Raw genomic sequence first — 23,730 nt, 5'->3', positions numbered from 1 at the left:
GCTCTTTAGAAACATCTTCAGGAAGAAGTAAGGACCAGGAGATTTGCACCAATACCCAAATGGCGCCACAAATACTTTCCTAGAGGTTTTACATTTCACTTGCTTTAGATAACTTGGCAAGATTTCAGCTTTATTTTTTTTTAACAAAATTATTTGTGAAGTCAAATTTCTCAATCTAAGTAAAACAATATTAGAGTATTCCATTTATTCTCTTTGTTGAGTCTTAGAATGGGAGGCTACTTTGCAAAAAAAAAAAAAAAAAAAAAAAAAAGAACTGAGGTTTTCTAAGAAGCCAGGCAGCCTGGACTGCACCCAGACTACCCACCTTGGCAATGCAGAGCTGCTAGCTCCCTGCCTGCTCTGCTCAGTCTCTACTATCTTCGGCAAACCGTGCTGTTTGCCTTTCCCCTTCAGGCCTGCAAGAGGGCAGCACATTTCAGGGAAAGAGCTTGGCAGCCCACTCAACGGCCTGGGGGAACCCTGGGCTGGGGGCCCAGGCCTGCCTCCCTGCCCCCCACCTCCCGGGGCCGCACCGCATATCCCCCCCCCCCCCCCCCCCCCGGGTTCCATGGAAAGGACAAGCCTTGAGCCCAAACCTGGCCGGGCCTGTGTCCTCAGGGGCAGGCCTTGGTTAGGAGTCGGAGTTACATTGAGCCTCTGGCCTGCCCGCTTCTTGTAGGTGTAGACCCGTAAAGACCACAAGGCCACCCCACTCCTAGGCCTTGGGAGCCCTGGGGCCCTGGACATCCTGTCCTGCCTCGTCCTTTCCTGAGGAATCGAGCTACAGTCAGAAGCACAGACCAGGCCTGCAGACCAACACTCCAAAGCCAGAGTCAAGGAGTCTCCTCCCGCCTTTTTATCTCGTTGAGGCCTGGCAGGGGCTTCTGGGAAGACGGAGGATTCGGAGGCCCCGCCCCCGGAAGGAAGCGCTGGGTCTCCTCGGGTCTCACTGCCAGCGGAAAACCCGAGTTTGTTGGGAAAGGCTTTTTTTTTTTTTTTTTTTTTTTTTTTTTTTTTTAATCCGTGTAGGAGGTCACTCTTTTACTTTTCATTTACTCATTAGTCAGTTAGGCCCAACACGGGCTACCCATGCTTCCGCTACTCTCCTTAGCACTGCATAAGGCCTTAGTAATGGGGTTTTAGGTCTCTGGGCACATGAAGTCCAGCTAGGGATCTGCCCCATCTCAGTGCAGGAACTTCAGAGAGGAATGAGTGCACAATAAGGCGTTAAGGAGCATCTATTTGGCACTTGAGAGTCTAACCAAGCCTTCTAGCATACTGGATTCTCAAGGACAGACACCCTTAGTCTGTGCCCAGAAGCTACCTCGTGGACATCTGGGCATCTTGTGGTCAAGGCAGAAGATTCCTCAGGGGCTCCCTGACCCTTGGGGCTCAACTCAATGAGCTTCCCTTGTCTCCATAAACCCAGGTTGAACCATCTGGCTGCATCCAATAAGCATATTGCACACACGACTATAACAAGTCTCCTTTTTTCTTATTTTTTTTTTTTTCACAGCATTGGAAAATGCAGTCTGCAGAGATAAAATTAGGAAAAGCTCAAAGATTTTTTTCTGGGATTATAAGCACATATATACCTGGTGTATTCGTAATAAAGTTACTCTGAAGTTTTGTATTTAAAATTTTCTCATAGAAACATTGATGACAGTTGATTTAATATATAATTACTCATCAAAATACAATAACAAAAGAAGAAAGAACAGAGGGTAGTGTTAGGTGCAGGACAGGCTGAGTAAGCTGTCTGCAGGGCATGCCTAACAAAGTTAGCTGCAGGATGACATGGCCACTCAAACCCCCTGTCTGGTTCTTTATCACCTGTTTGCTTCAAGCCCAAACACCCAAGCCCCGCGCGCTTTGCCCCCCTGCTCAAGGCTGAACACTCAGCCTGCCGCTCAAGGCCAAACACTTAACCCCCTTGTGTGCCAACAAGGCATTATAGACCCAGAGACCCCATTAGATTTGGGCTATAAAAACCCCCTCCTGCTGGGCCTCTCTTGCTCTCCATCTCTCTTACTCTCTCTCTCTCTCTTACTCTCTCTTTCTTGTGTGCTCTCTCTCTCTCTCTCTCTCTCTCCCTCTCTCCCTCTCTCCTTCTCTTTCTCTCTTTTCTCCTCTGTTGGATTGCTTCAATAAAGCTCTCTTGGTCGCTCTGAGTGTTGTGATCACTTTTATTTCATTGGTGCCAAAACCCGGGAGACGGTTAAAACCCACTTTTGGGTCCCTCTTCCTTCAGAAGTGCCACTCACTGGACAACCTGAACCCATTTTCTGGATCGCCAGAACTCCATCCACCACCGACCTTCGATTGGTGAGTTTCCCCTTCCTGGAGTCCTAAACCCAATGGTGGTGTCAGGAGGATTTGACCTTTGATCGTCCAGCAAACCTCTTTGCCCACCTGTGGGGAGGAAAATACCCCACCACAGCCTTCAAGGCCACGGTGGCCCTCAGGGACTCCTTCCTTGGGCAGATTAGACTCTTGGGTTCAAAATTATTCCCCTTCCCAGCTGGTAGTTTACCAGCATAGGCTTTGTAGGTCTCCCTCAAAGGACTGTGTAACCTCCAGGGACACATAACAGAGAACCAAACATCACACCCCACCCAGACCTTCATGGTTTTGGTGGGTCTCATAAAGTCCTAGTTCTCACCTTCAAGACTCGGCTGCTAGAGAGATGCTTACCCTCCCCTTCCTCCCTCTTCCCCTGTCTCTCTCTTTCCCCTCTTTCCGGCCCTGGGAGTATCCAGCCTCTCCAGGAGGGGTCCCGAAAAGCCTTGGCCAAGGTCTCCCCACGGCTCTGGCTCTGGCCAGGACGAGAGCTTCGACTGTCAGGATTCGGTGACAACCAATCTCTGCAGCTCGAACCTGCCACTAAGGCACTCCTGATTTTTGGCTCTAGCTGGGACGCCCCTTTTGCCAATAAATCAGTTTCCTCCTTCTCTCCTACACTATCTTTGCGTCTCCTTCCCTCTCCCTTATACTATGTTTGCGATCTCTTCCCTCCTCCTTATACTACCTTTGTGACATGGGTAATATGTCCTCTCTGCCGGTCGACTCTCCCCTACAATGACTCTTGGATAACCTCAAAACCCTCTCCTTGACACCAAACATCAAACCCAAAAAATTGATCAAATGTAGCACCCAGGCCTGGCCCACTTATCCCTTAGACAACCAAAGCAGATGGCCCCCTTTTGGGTCCCTGGATCCCTCCATTCTAAGTGGTCAATACAATTACCATGAGTGTTCAGAAAAATGGGGTAGTGATTGCTTATGTCCAAGCTTTCTTCTTGCTTGTGCTCTCTGCACCTCTTGTAAACCTCTGCAATTTTTTCTAGCTTGCAAACCAACACCCACAACCACTGATCCCCAACTTTCTCCTCCTCCGGACTCATCCACTACTTTTGATCCTGCTGATGAACCTCCACCCTATCACCTGGCTCCAATAGATCCTCACCCTCAGCCTTCTGCCCCAGCCCCTCCACTGTCTCCCCTGCCTCAATAACCTGCTTTCTCCCCTCCAATTACTAAATCAAAAACCTACAGGACTTCCTTTCCTCAGACTGTTGCCCCATTGCATGAGGTAGCAGGTACTAAAGGTATCCCTCACTCCTCTCTTCTACTGTCAGCGCCCACACTGGGTCCCACCAGGTCCTCTTACCAGCTAACCCAAAGCTCAAAGGAGCTGAGGAGAGCCCTCAGACCCCTATCCAAGATCTAATGAAAATAGCCTTTAAAGTTGCTTTGTCATCACTGAAAACAGGTTACTAAGAATTTAAAGTCCCTTACAGGCTTTTTGGGATACTCACTCCCGTCTTCTTCTTCTTCCCCTCTGCTCTGTTCTACTGCTTAAGTTTTCCTTGCTAGAGAAAATCCCAAACCCCTTTCCCATTATTTTTTTACATCTCCTTCCTCATTCTCAGATCCCCCGAGCTGCTCTCAGCCCCACCTTCCTGTCTTCCCCCCCTCCCACCAGAGTAAGAGTCTCTCTTACTCTCTCTCTCTTGCTCTTTCTTCCCCCCCCTCTCTCTCTTGCTCTGTCTTTCTTCCCCCCTCTCTCTCTCTCTCTCTCTCTCCATCTCCATCTCCATCTCTCCTCTTTTCTCTCTCTCTTCTCCTCTGTTGGATTGCTTCAGTAAAGCTCTCTTGGTCGCTCTGAGTGTTGTGGTCACTTTTCTTTCAGGTAGGCATTCTTTCCTGGTTAGACATACTAGTGCTTTGAGACACTGAATCAGTGTTTACTGAGCACCGTACTCAGTGTTAGGTGTTGTCAGTGTTAGGTATTGTAGTAGATGGGATACAAAGGTAAATCAGAAATAGTCATTCAGGCAAAATCTCACAGTTGTGCTACAATATAAAGTGATTATCTTATTCCAATATCCTTTCTTTAGTCTCATTCATAATATTCTAATAGCCTCTAGTCTACAAGCCAAGTTTTGTAGCTCCCCTTTCTCCTTTAGGGGCTCTTGTGAAAAAACTTTTTAAGTTTTTAAATGACCTTTGGGAGGTCTGGACCCTGAGAGGGACTAGGTCCAGAAATGGAAGAAACACTGAAAAATGGAAAACAATTTAAATCAAAAGTTGATCATCACTAGAACTCTGGTGCTCATCCCTAGAACTCATCCCTAGAACTCTGCCTTACTACATTGAATCACAGTCACTAAAGTGTCATCAAGTAAAGATTTATGGGGATTAATGCGTAATTTTTAAATTGGAATAAATTCTAGCATGGTTTCTTTAGCCAAAAGAATCCTTATGTTACCTAAGTCATTAGTCAAAGGCCCCAGCTCTGGTTGTTCCAACAGACCAGGCTCTGTCACCTGTTCCAAGATGCCAGTCAAAGACACCAGCAAGTAAAGGGCAAGAAAGGAGCTTTTAATCAAAGTGGCCACACAGGGAAGAACACATGTAGGGGAACAATGACCAGAGATGTGCCTTCAAAGGAATGAAAGCAACTGAGATTTTATAGAAAAAGGGAACAAAGGCAAGGATTGGATGTTTGCATAGCTGGGAGATTTACATAGCTATCAGAATAAATTATCCTGGTCAGGTAGTCTGATTGATAACATTATCTCAGGACTGGTTTTGTGAAGCTCTGGGACACTCATCGTCACTTGAGGGGGCAATTTGGTTCCCAACATGAGAACATCATGTAGGGAGGTGCTTTGGTTTCATCATGGGGTAAATAGTCCCAGTTAGTAGGGGCAATCTCATTATGGGGTAATCTGTTCTGTGAGGCTTGGCAGTTGCTTGGAGGTAGTGTTAGTCCTTTGTTATAAAGATGATTGTCCTGGGATCCAAGAAAACTGCAGAAGAAAATGACTCCGAGGGAAAAAAGTTAAAAAGACAGAGTCAAAAAGGGACAAAAATGGAGTTTGTTAAGAAGGTGACTGAGCCCTCCTTCACTTAGAAACGATCTAGCTGTTCCTCGTTTTGCAGCTGAGGAAACCACAGCCTAGGGAAGTTCCTTACAAGGGATGGTTAACATTGGGGCCATGACTGTCCTGGTATTTGACTAGTATTCTCAACCTGTTCCCATTCCTTCTAACATGTGTTGGGAAAGAGGTAGGCGAGCAAGGCCAGGCGTTTGAAGCTCTCAGAAGCCAGGGATGGGAGGGACTAGAGACAGAAGTAATCTGTTTACAACTTCACCTAAAGCCAGCCTAAAAAACAGAAAAAAAGAAACCTGTGTCATTATAGCACGGAACCAAGGTTGGGTTCCTGTCTCATGAATTTGAAGAATAAAATCCATGGCACAAGGGTGAAAGCAAAGTAACAGGATTATTAGAGTAATAGAAATCAGAGTTCCTGAAGAGGGAGGAGTCCCAAGAGATAATGAAAAGTGACTATTGTCTGGGGCTTTATATAGATCTATAGGTTTAAAGAAGTCAGCCTTCTGCTCAATCCTGAGTAAGACACTCAATGTCCACAAGATATCCATGCACCCTTTATTCCAATCAAAATATCAATTAGGTGTGTTTCCTTTTTTGGAAAGGCATAAACCCCAGTGACACAGGTTCTGATTTTAAAATAGCCTTTTTATAAATTTCTTAGCAAATACCTATAGGTGCTGTTTGTGCTCTACTGCTCAGAAAGTTACTCACGGGCCCATCTCCCTATCTGCCCAGCCTTATCTTTTCCTCCTGACTTAACTATAAGAGGGTGAGGTAGGGCAGAGGCATCTCAACTCAGTCATCTGTCTCCCCTGATTCCAACCCCAAATACATAGACACCGGTACAAGACACCAGAACTTCCATATCCCCATTGTAGTGCTCCCAGACATAGACCTATGTCTATACTGATGGTATTTAGTTCATCAAATGATGGGTTTGAGTAGACTGGAAACAGTCATGGATAGACTAACTTCTATGGGCAAACAAATTCCAATTTTTGATGAGATTTCTGAAGAAAGCATTCTGAAAACCGCCACTGGGTTTGAGATTGCTTAAAGCCCAAAGGAGGTCTTTTTGCCTAATGGTTTATTATGGAGTAATCCACAGAAGAGCCTTGTGGGTTTTTAGGAGTCCATCTGAAAACCAGTTTATTTTTGCTTAGTTTACAAGAATGAAATAAATCATAGCAATGGATCAAATGTACTTTCAGGTATTGCAGTGTTAATATTCTGCAACATATAAAAGGAGACCAAGAAGATTTTCCATCAGTAGGTATTTCTTCAACATCCACTATGGGCCATATCTTCTGCACTGGGGCTAAAATTTGAAGCAACTCAGTCTGGGGGTAGGGACAGAGAGAATATCAATCAATCAACCACATGGGAAGCTTCTAAGTTGAAGTTGAGTTTTGAGAGACGAATGGTAGGAGTTGCGAGATTAAAGGATTAAAGGATTCTAGGGAAAGGGGACTGTATGTGCAAAGGCACAGAAGCACAGGATAGCTTAATGCTTTAAGGGCACTACCAAAAGTAACTGGTGATTAGAGCTGAGCCTCCATGGGGAAGGGTCAGGATAAGAGATGCTAGACCTTGTATGCTGAACCAGGAAGTGTGAACGTGATCCTGAAAACTATGGAAGGTCATCAAAGGAGCATTAGGCAGAAAAGTGGCATGACCAGATGGCCATGGCTGAAATGTGGATGGTAAAATTTGAGGAAGCGGAACTGGGAATATGTGGACTACTTAAGGAAACAACTGTACCATCCAGATGAGAGATGAGGGTGACCCAAACTTCACAAATAACTGTGAGAATAGAGAGAAGTGGTTGATATCACATATATAGAGAAGACAATCTGCATAATTTAGATGACAGAATGTGCCATCTTAAGAAACTTTAATTTGAATATGATTAAAGAACATTATGGAAATATTGTTTGAAAAAACAGTATTTTTGAAAATTTCAATATGGTTTTATTTGTTCTTTTAGAATAAAAATGATTTAAATCCAGGTGGTGTAGTGGCACATGCCTGTAATCTTGGCCTATACCCAAAGACAGATGCAAGAGGATCGCAAGTTTGAGGCTAGCCTCAGCAACTTAATGAGGCCCTAAACAATTTGGCAAGACTCTGTCTCTAATAAATAAATAAATAAGGTTGGGGATGTGGGTCAATGGTTAAAGCACCTCTGGGTTCAATCCCTGGTACAAAAAAAAAAAAAAAAACCCACACATTTAAAACCAGGACACAATTGATGATAGTAGGAGTTCCAGCAAAGGCAAAAGAGAGTGTCCCTGGGTGCACCATAAGATTTTGAAGTTTGGGGAACCTTATAGAGGATGCAGACAATGTAGAATATTCTGGTTGGCAATGGAGATTGATCCACTGATGCCATAAGCACTGTGATTGAAGATTACCAAATACACTCTCATCAGGGAATCTGTTATATAAATATATAACATAGTAATTGTAAGCAACTTTGAGAAATGAAGTCTTTATTTTTTTACAAAAGTTTTCATAAATGCATTTTATAGTTGGATGCATGCTATAACAAAGCAAATGAAAATATAATTGGTTAAGATACTTTTATGCATATTTAAAAAGTAATATTTTAATCCCCTCAGTTTTCAAAAATTGAAAGTAGAATAAGCAAGTCTTCAAAAAATATTCATTTCCACCCCCCATGCAGTTACTGCAATGATTTAACAAGAAAAATTAAAATAATCAGTCCAATGAATGTTTAAAAGCCATTGTCACTTTCTGAAAACACTTTCTTGGGACCAAGTTTAGAAGTGCTTGTATTTCAAGTATTTACCTATTGCCTCTGTGTTACAACCATTAAAGTGATCTCACTGAAGAGTTTCCCATTTGGAGTTTGGTCCTCATCCTCATTTGGATGCTAATCCCATCCTGATTGTAGTTAATTATAGATTCACAGGATTATATAACATATTTGAGAGAAAATTTAGATTACTAGGATCCTTTTTTCTTTTCATTTAAATGTCCTTAAAATAAAAACTGGCAAGAAAACACAGCCAACTTATAGTTTACCAATTTCATACATGATTAGCCATTCTTTTTTTTCCTGAGATATTAAACAAGTTTCTAAGTAGTTGGTTTTCATGCAAAAATACATTTTCCCATTCTTCACATTCATTTTTATAGTATTTTGTATTTTAAATAACTACACACATTTGTGCTTTGTACATTTGGAGCAGAAAAGATAATTCACATTTTTTAGAGCAGAAAAATAAAAGATAATCAATTTTTTGATGGGTGACATAATCAAATTAAGTGCTAACGTCAGGTTGCTAAAACATTACCTGATTACAAAAATTCCAATGGAAACTTGTTTTTCTCATGCTTCTAATTTTACCTAAATTTAGAATGTAAGATGACTTGTGTAATCCTTGAACTTCTGAGTTACTAATACATGGAGCTAGGCCTAGGTACTATACCTGGCCACCGTCTCCTTTCCTACCTGGAGGGGAAGCCTCAATACTATATAAGGACATTTTTATGGCAACAGGAAAAAAAATGGTGCATATTTCATGTTATAATATATACAACAGGATTGGTTTGTAAAACGAGAAACAGGTCCAAAAGGCCAAACATTTAGGAACATATTTATGCTTAAGCAACTGATTCTCTGTTACACCTCTAGTCTTAAACAGGATCCAATGGCCAAAGTGATCATGACTCTTAAGTACATAGTTTTTTTTTTTTCTGTATTGGTTAAAGAAAAACACAAACTTTTTCTCTACAAAATAAGGTTGAAAAATCTGAAGCAAGAAATATTTTTTCATTAGTACATATTGTTTCATTTGTCATTTATTACAAACTTAAGTGGAATTATAAGAATAGATGAGTACATGCAATGTATTTAAGGCCCAGTGTTTACTTTTCTCAGCACATCTGCACTAACCCTAACCAATGGGCCCAACTATGATAATTTAACTAGAGATCAGGAAGTCTTTTAGAATACAGGATCTTTTGAGTGACCAAAAAAAAAAGAAAGAAAGAAAAAGAAATCTTAAGCTGTCCATAAGTAATTATATCAACTGCTATAAGGTGTAAATAGAATCAAAATAAGTTTCAAATGCTTGAATTACTTGCCCTTAAAATAGTATGAATTTCCAATTTAGGTAATGATTTTCACCTTTAATTGATAAAATATATATTAAATATTTTTAAAAGCCAGTGCTGTACAGATATGGTTTTGGACATCTTAAGTACTTGTTCAGTTAGAAATGCCTTTGAAAATTAATATTAATTATGAAGATTAGGCATGGTGGCACACACCTGTATTCCCAGTGACTCAGTAGGCTGAGGCAGGAGAACTGCAAGTTTGACGCCAGTCCCAGCAACTTAGCAAGACTGGGTACAGTGGTGCATGCCTGCAATCCCAATCACTTGGGAGGCTGAGGCAGGAGGATCACAAGTTTGAGGCCACTTTAGCAAGTGAGCAAGGCCTAAGCATCTTAGTGAGACCCTGTTTCAAAAATAAAAAATAAAGAGGTAAAGGGCCCCTGGGTTCAATCCCCAGTAACAAGAAAAAAAAATAACAATGTGCACAGAACTAACTCATTTATTAAATGCCAAATTTGCATGTCTTCAGAAAGACTATGCCCAATAAATATGTAAAAAAAACTGAATAAATACATCAAATGATGCCGTTGTCTACTTTTGACAAGACTTAAATGTAAGTGTACAAGCACTGATGTGGATTCATCCAGTAGACCCATATGATTATGCAGTTTTTATCTGACAGCATTCATTCCGAGTTTGGAATTCCTCCAGAGGAAGGAGTTTCTGCCCTGAAACACTGAGCACATATTTTGAATTAACACACATAAATTGCATATGAATTGTTTGTACATTTTTCAGAGTACTATCCCTACTGAAGAAAAACACTTTCCTAGGAACAGTGCCTTTTTTCAGATGCGCTCTCCATAGTTTGGAACTGATGTGCTACCCAGGAAATCAGGGTTTTTGTCATATGGATTCTTGGCACCTAGGTACAGGGTGTATCCAAATACATAATTCAAGAAAACAAGTTTTATGGTTAAACTATGGAGCATTCAAAGATTCGGGGAATGGAATCGTGCCACTAGCAGTGGCAATTATGATGGACCTAAGGTATTCTAAGGGCATTTTAAAGAGGTTCTTCAAAATTGTTATTAAGAAATTATTTTCTTTGGAAATAATATCCACTTCTCCCCATATCATACCTTGATAGTCTTATTGAAAGAAAGTGAAACTGTTCAGAATTGCAGCCATATTTGGTTTCCCAGGCCTGGTAAATGGAAGAGGGAAAGGCCCCAGCAGCAAGAAGTATTAGGTATATTACTGCTCCTCACTCTGAAAAAGAAACTCCATGTTTCTTTTTAAGTCTTCCTCAAGGGTATGTTCATCATAGAGTCAACATATTTTAAAATTCATTATGGTAAGAAATCCACAAATATGTGCAAACTATATTTGATTAGTCTTACATTACATTTTTATAGGTAGTTCTTAAATATCTTAATGACATTAATAAATGAGAAAACATTGAAAGACTTTTGTAAGTTATTCTATGATTATCATATTCTAGAATATCTGAATTTGAATTTTTCATGAATAAAAGTAAAAATCAGAGATGAAACTTCCACCTCAATAAGGATTGTCATGTTTAACAAATCTGAAATCATGAATAATGAGTTATCATGTTTTAGTGTGATTCTATGCACATCATTTTAATTTTTAAGTCTGACTTGATTGTAGTTTTGATAATCAGTTGTTGAATGAGGTAGACATTGCCTAGATATTTGCTGTATCTGGTTATTATTCCACAAATAATTAAGTACAATATCAATTATGCTTTTCCTTTATGTTTAATAGTTCTGTGAACATTGAGAATATATTACTTTTAGTGGTACACAGTTCTTAAGAAAATGTCTTAATTTTTACATTGCCATTTGCAATATTTTTAGCAGCTTGCTACAATATAATTTTAATAAAAATAAAGTGTACTCAGTGATGATAGAGAAAATATTGTTAAAGACCTCTTGGGACAGGAAAAGGCTCAGTCATAAAATCAGGTGCTTATTCTTTCCCAGCTGTGTCATTTTTACTCGTTAACTTTCAAGAATTACTATAATATTGCTGCACATTCCATTATACTGAGAAGAACTTTCCTTGAACTTCACATGGAGGTTGAGTAAAGCTCTTCTATTTGTTTTTTGAAGTACTCTCTCAGCTCGGGTCTCTTAGCCTTTAGTGTTGGTGTCAGCAAGCCATTTTGAACTGAGAACATGTCAGAATGGATGTAAATGGCTTTAACCTAAAAATCAAATGCAGAATACATCTTTAACAGGAACAAAACATAGCATTAAGAGCATACATGGTGAAATTAAACAGGTATATAGGAACAGACAGATATGTTGATAAACACTATGCTCAGTCAAAAAATTTCAGCCCACTTGATGTGTCTTGAAGCCCCCCCTTCCTTCGTATTTTGCCAGTCAACAGAAGTGAATTGGTTGCTTACTCTGTGCCAGGTACTGAGGATACAAAGAGGTATTATGAACATACCCACCCACAAGGAGCACACATTTGCATACAGCAGAGCAGACAGAGAGATGCTGGGCAATTATTAGCATGGTATACATGGGATGAAGGACCTTCAGAGTTCAGTAAATGGTAGGTAAGAGGGAGGAGCATCAGGGAAGACTTCCATTTCAGTGAGGATTAGAAAAATGAGTAATAGTCAACCAGCAAAGGGGAAGAGGTGGGTAGAGAAGGGCATAATAGATAGAGGCAGCCTCAAGAAAAAAGCTGGGGGCGGGGGTTACGGGGGCATAAGAAGGGAAATCCAAGAGGTTTCTTGGTCTTGTATAAAATAGGTAAAGTGAGGGATGAAGCTGAAATGGTAGATGGGCCACTTTATGCAGGAGCCCAACCTTACTCTATAGAGTGGTACTGAAGTGGTACATGGAGGTTGAGTAAAGCTCTATTTGTTTTTTGAAGTACTCTCTCAGGTCGGGTCTTTCACAAAGAGCAATGGCAGGGCTGAACACACACCTTCTTAGAACCATTTCTCTTGGAGAAATGGGAAGGTGGCTTGTGAGAAAGTGCAGACTGGAAGCAGGGCAACTCTTCAGAAGGACTAGGCAATTCATGGGAGAGGAGTGAAAGAAAGGCCTACAGAGATGAGTAAGCAATTCTAACCACTCAGAGATGAACTGGTGAGAAGAGTCGAGAGGAAGGCAACCTCTGGGATTCTTAGGTTTCTGTTTTCGATGGCTGCCTAAAGACAAACGCTATTCACAGGAGGAATATAAAGTCTGGGGGGATATGATAAAGTCAAGTGAAAAACAAGCTTCACCATGGAATTTTATTTCACCAGAGGGGAGGCATGGAGAGATCACAGTGTCCACATTACCTACTCTGATGGGGTAGAACCCAAGCCTCCTCATTCAGTCTCCTTGTGAAGCAGAATGAGGACTGGACAGGATGGAAGGGACTGATCTAGGGGAGCATGGTTAGGCTCCTCTCATGTGTAGCTCCAGCAGGAAGGCTCATGGTCAGTTCTTTGAAAGTCTTATGTTCTGGGCTTGGGTAGGCTAAACCCTGAAGTGACATCATCACTAAGTAGTTACGTCTTGACAACTGGACCCAAATTCAGTAATTTTGTTGAGATGATACACTCATATCATTAAATAGTGATGATATTTAATCAAGGCTGCAAACTGCGGTACTGCAGACTTCAAAGAATTAAATAAAAATATATGTTCTAACTGCACACTTACATTCATTCGTCATTTTGTGTAATTGATAATTATTGAGCAACTGCTATGTGTCAGGTACCATGTTAGGCTTTCAGAATACAAAGAAGACTAAGTAACAATCCTTGCCCACATGTAGTTTATAATCTAATGAGAGATACTGCAGTATGATACAACTACTATGGGCACAGCACAGAGAGGGATACTGATGGCAAGCAGATGGTTGCTTCCACGTACCCATTCCCCACTCCTTCCACAATAATAGAACCATGACTTGGTTTGGGACCAAAACAAGCTATGTCAATCATTACAGTCCTGTTCCCTGATTTCTTAGCTCTACTTTCATCTAAGGGAGAGCCATGAGATCTGTTTTTGGCTATTGAAAAAGGAAAAGTTTTGCTTTGCTATTAAAGTGGCTATCTACACCAATTTTCCTTCTTTTCTTGAAGGTGGACAATGTCCAAACCTATAGCTTCCACTTTGTAACCATGAGGTAATAAACCAATATGGAGATAAACCAGAATGGAGAGTAGAATGACAGATGAGTCTAGGTCTTTGAGGATCTGCACCTATCTGGGACAGCCTGTCTTTCAACTTCTTGTGTGTATGTGTGGAACAAAACCCAGTGTGTTACAGTTGATTGCATTTCTCATTTTTTTTTTGTACTGGAGATGAATCCAGGGTTACTCTTATCACTGAGCTAAATCCCAGCCTTTTTATTTTTTATTTTGAGACAAGGTCTCACCGGTTGCCCAGGTAGATCTTGAACTTGAAATTCTTCTGCTTCAGTATCCTGAGTTGCTGGGACCACAGGAGTCCACCATGCCTGAAGTGACTTTTGCATTTCTGATATACCACCTAAGCCATGTATGGGTGGGATTCACTGAAAAGGGATGCCTGAGTTAAACTCTGAAGGATAAGTAGGCTTTAGACAGATGAAGATAGCCAGGGGAGAGGGTGCCTGCTATATTGTCCGTGGTTAGCAAGGTACTCAGAGAGGCAATATGGGCCAACACATATCTGGAACACTCTCAGTGTAGGCTGAGGCATAGGAATAGAGTTTGTGAAGTTAACTGGTCAAATCATAAAGGAGCAATACAACTAGCTAGGGAGTTTGGACATGACTCTTTAAACAATTTTAAGTATTAAGAAACGGGATCAGAAGGGCTCTTTGGAAAGATTACTCTGTTAAGAAAGAAGTAGGGGAAGAGTGGAAGACAGAAGACCAGCCAACAGGCAACACAGATTGTGGTTTGGGCTGTGAAGTTGGTGTTGGGGGTAGAAGTCAGCTTTGAAGTAGCATTTGCAATTGGTTTATTGGTTTGGGTAAGTAGTAAAGAAAGAGAGGTCAGAATAACTTTAGATCTCTGCTTGAGAAAATACTACAATGTTAAAAACTGGAGGAGGAACACAGAGAGGTGGGTAGATCAAGTGTTCACATTAAGATTTACAGGCTTCTGAGATAAAATGGATTTTGAACATTTGAACATGTTTTAGAGATGCAGCCTGGGCTTGAGAGAGTGAAGGAGTGACTTACGGAGCAGAGAGGAATCAAAGTGTGTAGAAGCCATGGGAAGAAGAGTGAGAGGTCACTGTGTCCAAAGCCACTGTCCTATGAGAACAGTTCAAAAAGTCCAAAGACACAATTCAGAAAAGAGCTTATTTAAAAAAAATCAATGTATATGCAAGGAATTTCAATAACTGTTTTCAAACTCTCTGATGCTAACAGTCTGCTACCCCGGCAGGTAGGTATTTAAAGATAACAAAGCATTTTTTTGCTCAGAAAACTCTTCAATACATTCATTAATTTAATTTTAATTTAGGGATTGAATCTTGGGTTGCTTGGCTTCTAAGCAACAGTACCAGCCCTTTTTAAAATTTTTTTTTATTGTTGCATCATAATTGTACATAGTAGTGGGATTCATTATGCCATAGTCATTTATGCACCTGACAAAATTTGATCAATCTCATTCTAGTACCTTTCCTTTCCCTCCCCCTCCTTCTCCACCTACTTGCTTTACTAATCTCCCATCTATTATTATTATTATAAATTATTATTATTTTTGAAGGGGTGTTGCTAAGTTGTCCAGGCTTGCCTTGAACTTGTGATCCTCCATAAAAAATTCTAACAGATTCTGCCATTTTTACCCCTATTTGTACCTATTTAATGTGAAAGTTTTCAGATGAGTACAGCATTAATAAATCAGATTCATCTTTATCTCTTAAGATATTTGTTCAAACGAAGGATACATATTTGTCTTAGAGTAGCATACTTCAGTAAAACAGCATTTGGAGCCTTTTAAGTCAGGAGTTGAACAAACATTATGCTAAAAATTCAGCTAGCATTACAGGCAGCCAACTAACTTCACCTCACTTGTGGAAAGGATTCCTGCTTGGATTTCCAACTTTAATAGCTGGAAATCTGAGGCTATTGGCTAAAGTTTGGTATTGTGAAGAATTTCGAAATTAATTAAAATTCTTATAAAGACATTTTGTTTGCAAACTCTCCCTGTGCTTTTTACTCAAAGAAGCAAGCATTTGTTCAGGAATAAGGATGTTATTTTTTGGACCCTTGTTGTTATCAGGCATAAATCATCCTAGGACATGTGCAATTCTTTGGAAATAGGTCCCAAGAGAGAAGTTTGGTATACTGAGAAGGATGGAGTCTACAGAGGTCATCCTGGGGGGAAGTGATGTGGGTTTAGAGAGGTAGCAGGTATGGACATGGAGAAGGGTGGAGGATGAGGTAGGGGAGAGGCAGAGACAGTGGAGGTAGCATGGAGGAGGGAAGAGGCAAGGTGGTTAAGTGGTTAGGGAGAAGCAGGGTATGGAGCGCCAATCCAACAATGGCAGTACTGCTCAACTTTTGTACAAGATGTCATTTAACTTCTACTTTTAAAAGTCTGGAAATCACCATTTGGTGAAAAAATTAATTAGCTTGCAGAAAACATTAACATAATCTAAAGTAATTTAGAGGCTTTCAAGTAACTTTTAATTCTATATAAATTGATGTGATGTAGTATAATAGCTCATATTTACTGTCAATATGTAAAACGAACAGTACAAAAGTTCTCTTTTGATAGAAACAATATCACATAAAGACCTTAGTAGATGTAAAGCATCTCCCCTCCTTCTTTTGCTCATCAATTAATAATATAATTTTTAAAAGGAGACACACAAATCAAGATATAATTTCTACAGTTTCCATGCAGCCTGGATTTCAGCTAATCTGCATTCCCATTAGCATGCGAAAAGCACTGTATCAATGGGACAAGGATCTATGCTCATTACTGGGATTTAGGGTAAACACCTCTGAAAATATGGCAGTGACAATCTATAAAATACACAGTACAGGGAAGATGAATTTTGTAGGGAGAGCTACATAATGCTATTTAGATGGTGAGTAGACTATAAAATAAAACATGATCTTAGGACTTTTTCTTACTTAAGCAGATTTTATAGGTATTTTTATAGAAGAATGGAAACAAGTACACTTTGAAAATCTGCCAAACCAGCTCTCTGCAGCAAATATTGGTACAGAGATTGAGTGGGATATCTGCAATTCAACCTGTCTGCCTGAAAAATAGCTCTGCCTGAGAACAGACTATATCATCAAGTACAACCTTGCAAAGTCCAAGCAAACAAGCAGCCTAAACTCAGCTCCCGTTTCAGTCCTTCAGTGAGCAGATTAGAACAGCCCTGCTGCCAGGATGCCAGTCCTTGCTTGAGTCTGACCTACACTCGAGTCCATTTCAATTCTTCTATAAAAATACCTATAAAATCTGCTTAAGTAAGAAAAAGTCTGGTCAGTAAGTGGGGGAAAAAAGGAGTTGAACCAGTCATTTAACTGACCTTAACTGTGGGCCTCAACAATAGTTTTTTGTTTTTTTTTTTTTTCAGAAGTAAATCAATTTTCTATAATAAGAACCAAACTGCCCAATTGTGAACCTGTAAAAAAAGCATAAGAATCCTTCTTCTCCTGTAATGCTACACATGCTATGAAAGAGGCTTCCCAATTTTTATGTCAACTCATAAAAGCATGAGCTTTTCACAATTTTGAAGGAATATAATATTTTAATTTTTTCAAAGGTATCACTCAATGAAAACTTTAACGCAACATGGCTAGTAGATAATAAACAGAGTGAATAATTTAGGACAGAAGCAATAAAGAAAAAAGATAAAACATTTAAATGAATTAGGAAAATGATCATTTCTGAGTTAAAGGCAAATTGACTAGGTAAGTAATCAATTCAGTGGGAGGAAATATAGTAAAATATTCCCAGTGAGGGCTTCACTAGTTAGAATTCAAGAAATCTATTACTCACCGATAGTTCATATTGCCTATGCAAATTCATAAGGCACATAAATATCAAGAAAATTATTAATCATGATGTTAAATATGCTCAAATATTTCCCAGTCACCTACATATTTTAATAATTATAAGTTGATACAATTATCATAAATGCTTCCTATCTACTCATTAAAATATATCTTCCAAAGCTCTCTATAAATTAATAATGATTGGCTTAATTTGAGGAATTGCATGGTTTTGGAAGTGATTCTTACAGTATATCAAAAAAAATTTTTTTTTGGTAGTTTAAAGTTGAATGGAAATTAACCTCTCTCAGAAAATCTGAACTTCTAAAAGCTTTTAATAAATTATTTAAACTCTGGACTTGGCTGTTTGCATGTGTACGTTTAGAGTTAAGCCTTCACTGACCATTCATTTTTGAGGAGGGAAAAGTCCTAGGACAAGCTGACAATGGATTATGGATTAACTGAAACAATTTGGGCTGAGCTTTGGCTCTCCACCGGGAGAATGCCCTCCTCAGGCCTGAGGCCTGGTGCTTGCTCTCCACTGTGGTGGGGAGGAAGCCGAGGAACAAGGAGAAGGGGAACAGAAAAAACCTGGAGGTGACAACCTTGGCAATATAACTAAAGACCCTCAGGGATGCCACATGGCAGCTCTGTATTTGAGGTTACCATGGTGAAGATAGATGAAACTGTATAAGGCATGTGGAAAGCCAAGAACACGTCTCCTCTCAGTAAAGGACCTAACCAAGCAATAATTTAACACTGGAAACTTAATCAAAGGTCCCTTTTAAGCACAATCTTAAGAGATAGTTGATTGATTTTCTGTGAAAAGCAATCTGGATGGCCTGGGAGGGTTCTTATGTAGCGGGGAAGTCATGCATCTTAATGCCAGCAGAGGGCGTGCAGGCCTTATTAATGTGGAAGGATGCCTACAAGAGAGTTTCTAGAGGGCTTACAGCCTGCCCTTCAAATTATGACAGAGGCCCAGACCAACTGGGTCTGGGACCACTCACTCCTTTGTGGCCCATGGACTACATGGTCACATGTGATCCAGTAACACAACTCCCCATCAAGGTAGGGCAATGAAATTAGTTCTATAAAATTTGTAAATTTAAATTATTATTATGAACCCCCAATTGACCTTCCATTTAGAAAAATAAATGTAACTTGCCTGAAAGCCTCAAGATTTACTTATCCAGGATTTAATTGTTCTAAAAACATACTGACAGATGTTTACATTCATCCATTTAGAGAGAAATAGCAATATTCTTAGATCCTAAAAATATGTTTAGATTCCCTCAGTTTGAAATTAAGACACTAAAATCTTGATTGGTGGAAATGCTTTTTTAAAAATGTTTTTTAGTTGTAGATGGACACAATACCTTTATTTTATTTATTTATTTTTATGTGGCGCTGAGCATCAAACCTAGTGCCTCACATGTGCTAGGCAAGCACTCTACCACTGAGCTATAATCCCAGCCTGGTGAAAATGTCTTTTAACTGCAAATCAATACATTACAAGAATTTTATATTTAAAACTCACTTTAAAAATGTTTCTAGGGTTGGGGATGTGGCTCAAGTGGTAGCGTGCTCGCCTGGCATGCATGCGGCCCGGGGTTCAATCCTCAGCACCACATACAAAGATGTTGTGTCTGCTGAGAACTGAAAAATAAATATTAAAAAAATTCTCTCTCTCTCTCTCTCCCCCTCTCTCTAAAAAAAAAACTGTTTAAAAAAATGTTTCTAGGTTATCATCAAATAAACAGACAAAAATTTAAAATTTTCATAAACCTTGCAGACCCCCCCACAATATATGAGGAAACAAAACTTTATAAAAAAATTCTTCCAGGATGTTCATTTTTGTGAAAAATAATTATTTTAAATACAAAGAACATTTTTAAATCAAGATGTTACGATTTTAGAGAATTTTTCTCCTTGAATTTTTGACAAAGGAGGTTGTATAAATGGTACATGTAAGTACTTACATGTACCATGTACATGTATCATGTACATGCTTATGAGCTCAGTTATAGTAAGAACATTGCAAAGAGTAAATGTCTTAGAGAATTGCCTGTCTTCTCTTTAAACATTCTTCCTCTTTGTAGAAAGCACACTTAGATGACAGATATCAATGGCCTGAGGGAAGACCCAAATCTATCCAATGTCTTAGCAAGTAAGCGTACCCATTGTAGCCAAGAAGACAGTCCCCATAAAATTAAAAATAATACAGGACTCTGGTCTTTAGTATTACAGGCATCTTGGGATACAGACCAGGTACACATGAACTACCAGTGACAGTGGGGGTAATATTTCAGCCTTATGAATGCATGAGATTATAAGGACAAGCACTGTCTCACTTATCCAATGACCTATTTTAATTCAGGAAGCGGCTATTGTAGTCAACCCAAACAGGCCTTCAGGGGTCCATTGGTACACAGCCTGCTGGCTTCCACACCATAAAGGGCAAGGAAATCTAGGTCAGAGTTGCCACTGGGTTAATTTAATTTTCATCACTAACTAAAGGGCTATAAAGAGTGTAGGGAGGGTGATAGTTACCTGTTCAAAAGAATGGAGGCCACTTTCTTTTCCTAACCTTACCATGTCTTCCAAAATGGCTTTCTTCAGCTCCTGAATTAAAAATCACAGAAATAAAATTATAAGAACATATCTTGAAATGGGCATAGAGGAAACAACATATTTTGATGGTGGTGATGGTAAAGACATCTGATCACTTGCACCTGCCCATCTGGAGGTGTTGCTCCCTGGCAGCGTCTCAATCACTACCTTGCATCAGACAAAAAAGGGCTGCAAATGGCCAGAGGAGTGGCCATAAACAGGCTCAGTGATCAAAAAAAAAAAAAAAAAAAAAGGAATTTTTTTTTTTTTAAATTTAAAAGCAGCCTGTTGGTCAGCCTGGTGAGTCCTGCTGCCCCTAGATGAGCCCAGGGCCTGGGGTGGAGTGGGGGGGTATATGGCTGCTGCTCAGAAATAGACCAAGAGACTTGAAAGGCTAATGCTAAGGTTAGAGAGCAGCAGTCCTCCTCTAACATGTGCTATGAGAAGGTTTCAGGAAGGTGGGAATGGCCAATGCTCTAAGCAGAAAGAACTGTGTTCCTGTTTCAATTCCACGACTATCTCTATAAACTCAGAACATACAAAATCACATTTGGAGAGTGCATGTTCAGTGAGTCAGAAAGCCTGGGCTTGCATCTGACTCTGCTGTTTGCCAGCTGCGTGGCCTTGGGAGAGTCACCTCCTCCCTGGCCTGTCCTCCGGCCTGTAACACAACAGGGCTGGATAAGCGATGTCTCTTGATTCTAAAATCCAATAGCTGGTCAAATTTCCAACAAGAAACATGAACTTCTTCAATAGTAACTAAAAGACAAACCTCTGGTTTAGGATTTCCACTGTATATAAAGTAATATTAGAAATTCCCTCTGTGTTCAAATTTCGCTGATTTTTCTGTCCTTTTCTTATGTGGCATCATAAAACACTCAACAGCCTTTGAGGAAACAGCCCTAAGATACTGACCTTATTTATGCAGAGATCTGTATATAGTCCTTCAATTCCTCTCTTCAGAGCCCAGCAGGGCATGACTTCAGGGTCAGGCACTACTATGCCCACCAAAAAGGCCTACAATGCCCACCAAAGGAAAACATAATCATGACAAAAGCTTTTAAAGTGGTTATTTGTGATCCAGCATTAAAAATAATCTCTTGGTATCCTCAGACTCCACCCTTTTCTAAAAATAAGCATATGCTTATGAAACATTCTCTCATGTTATGAAACATTTTCTCTAATATATCACACATTCTTGACTGTTCATTTCCTGATATATCCCCCTACATTTGATATGGTGGATATTTAAGGACATCAAGAATCAGTAAAATTAGACTGATATCCCAACGTTGATTCGAATGGTATTTTCTTCAAAAATAATTTAATATTTAATTATATTCATGTTAATGATCTAAATAATAATAATGGCAAAATAAGTATAACCCCCCGAAATAATTTAATCTTAATAAACTATATTATCATCAGAACCATTATTTGTGTGTAATACTATACCCATTTATCTATAAAATTTTGTCTTTGCATCTCATCTCAAAAATCTCTCTTGGAAATAAGTGGAACATAAGTTAAAAGTAGTGGGCATGTTTATGACTGCTACTTCAAACAATTTACTTGACCTAACTGCAGTTAACCAAAATACAAGTAATCAAGATTTCTTTTTTAGAAAGGACTTGTTTAGGTGGATCCTGGTGTCTGATTGGAAACTAAAATTTAATTTAGATTTTTCAGCAGTCCTGTGCTTGCAGAAGGGATGGAGCATGGGTAGCCTTACCTTTAAGCTGTCTCCATGGACATAGATTTGTGCCACAGGTTCACTACGGATATAGATATTCTCGATCTTCTCAGGTGCAACGTATTCTCCCTGAGCAAGTTTAAATATGTGCTTTTTCCGATCAATAATTTTAAGAGTTCCCTCCTGTGGAGTTGGACAAACAGCTTCCTAAGATGATACCCTCAAGACAGAGTCCCTCAACTCTGCCCTTCCCTACCCCTCCCCAAGTTGCTCCTTCCTGCTGTGCATCACAGGTCAGTGACATTCAAGCTCTGTTGAGTCCTGAGTACTCACTATCCTATCTTCTTCCTTGGCTACTCCCACATCTTTCTAAGATCTCCACTTCTTTTTCACAGACCTCCCAGAACCTCACTATTCTCAAAATGCTCAAAAATTAGGCTGTTTTTCCAGCAGGATGCAACACACCCTACATGAAGCTCCTCAAAACTGTTCCAGCCACCGAGCCCCAAACCTGTTTGCCTCTCCTGGATCTTTAGCTGTCAGGCTCATCCATCCTTACTCATAAATCCCTTTCTTCTCTACTGCCTCCTCCCATCAAAACCACATCCTGACCAGACTTCTGCATATACTCTGTCCCCACTCGATCTGTTTGAGCTAACAGAGCCAGAGCAACCTCTATGAGACAAAAAATAAGCAGGCCCTGTTTTGCTCAAAACCCTGGTGGACATCAATTGCTTTTCCTATACTGGTTTCTTTGGTTCTCATTGCATCCCATGAGCTGGGAGTTGTCACCCTTGTTTCACAGATGAGATGAGGATCAGACAGTTCAGGTAACTCTCCCAAAGCCATACAATTAGGAAGCAGGGGGATCAGGACTTGAATTCAGGTCTTTCTAAATTAGAAAACTATACCTCTTCCTTGATCTATCTAATGTTATAAAATAATAATGATTTCTGAAAGCAAATGTCTTTTTTAAAAAATGTTTCAGAACTTGTATTTGTTTATTTTTATGTGATGCTAAGGATTGAACTCAGTGCCTTACTTGAGCTAGTCAAGTGCTCTGCCACTAAGCTACAGCCTCACCCCAAAGCAAATGTCTTTATAGATAATTTCTACCTAAATTTCAAGAATGGTACATTCAAACCTTGCATATACTCTTCCAAAACACAGGAAAAGGGATGTATCAAAATACTCATCAACTCATAATAGAATAGTACATAAAAAGAAATTACAGGCTACTCTCAAAAAACATAATAGAGTTGTATAAAAGGAAAATTGCAGACCAATCAAATGTATAAGTAGAAAGGCCAAACATAACTTTTAGAAAAACAATATGAAGAAAATCATATCATGGTTAAGTGGAACTTATGCCAGGAAGGCATGGCTGTCTTACATGAGAAATTTAGAAAGAATACATATTTATTTGAATTGTTATAGTAACAATTTTAATTAAAATTCAGCCATCATTTAAAAATAAAAACTTTAGAAACTGACTTCACAGGCCTCCTGCCTGCTGTTTGGAGTGCATGGAGCTGTGTTGGAGTGCATGGAGTTTCACATGAACTGATTCACTTGCTTCTCACCATGCCCTGTGGGGTGGGTGGTTTCATTCAAGTTCAGGACATCAGCAGCATATCTAAGTTTTTTGGGACTTTGAACTTTTACAATTTTGAGAGCCTTCTAATCTAAAATAAAGTGTAGGGCTTTGGAAGGTGTGGATGCAAGCGAGAGCTGATGAGACAGTCTGCCCTCTGCGGGTGAACAGGACCCCATACCTGTGGGCCTTCAATTGGGACTGCTTGCCTTATACCCCTCCTCAAATCTCTACTCTAACCTGTGCTTCTCAATCTTTCCTTTCCTCTTAGATCAAGGCTTATTCTGAGATTTGGGTCCAATAGGCACCTGTCCTCTCCCACCTTTCCCCAGGTGTATGTTCCCCTG

General features: G+C 39.8%; 2 protein-coding genes across 7 annotated transcripts in view; both read right to left on the bottom strand.

Moving 5' to 3' along the window:
- The window catches only part of Meikin (meiotic kinetochore factor), a 136,684-nt gene extending 135,349 nt beyond the window's left edge, over positions 1-1,335 (bottom strand). Inside the window, exons 1-3 of the mRNA XM_077799431.1 lie at positions 1,325-1,335; positions 597-949; positions 326-416 (exon numbers count right to left, since the gene is read on the bottom strand). Coding sequence (XP_077655557.1) covers positions 326-416; positions 597-949; positions 1,325-1,335 — 455 coding nt within the window. The remainder of the gene's footprint in view (positions 1-325; positions 417-596; positions 950-1,324) is intronic.
- A 7,076-nt stretch (positions 1,336-8,411) lies between these two features.
- Positions 8,412-23,730, bottom strand: part of Acsl6 (acyl-CoA synthetase long chain family member 6) — a 57,501-nt gene continuing 42,182 nt past the window's right edge. For 5 of the 6 annotated variants that reach the window (XM_026400116.2, XM_026400117.2, XM_026400120.2 and 2 more), the window contains 4 exons: positions 21,829-21,972; positions 21,012-21,113; positions 20,037-20,108; positions 8,412-11,721 (listed from right to left, as the gene is read on the bottom strand). In XM_026400116.2, coding sequence (XP_026255901.2) covers positions 11,584-11,721; positions 20,037-20,108; positions 21,012-21,113; positions 21,829-21,972 — 456 coding nt within the window. In that variant the 3' untranslated portion in view covers positions 8,412-11,583. The remainder of the gene's footprint in view (positions 11,722-20,036; positions 20,109-21,011; positions 21,114-21,828; positions 21,973-23,730) is intronic. The other variant, XR_013344153.1, reaches the window with a different exon arrangement.

The sequence above is a fragment of the Urocitellus parryii genome, chromosome 1 (genome assembly GCF_045843805.1).
Source record: "Urocitellus parryii isolate mUroPar1 chromosome 1, mUroPar1.hap1, whole genome shotgun sequence".
Lineage (NCBI taxonomy): Eukaryota > Metazoa > Chordata > Mammalia > Rodentia > Sciuridae > Urocitellus > Urocitellus parryii.
Note: the sequence above shows the minus strand (reverse complement) of the source record. Positions and strands in the feature narration are given on the sequence as shown.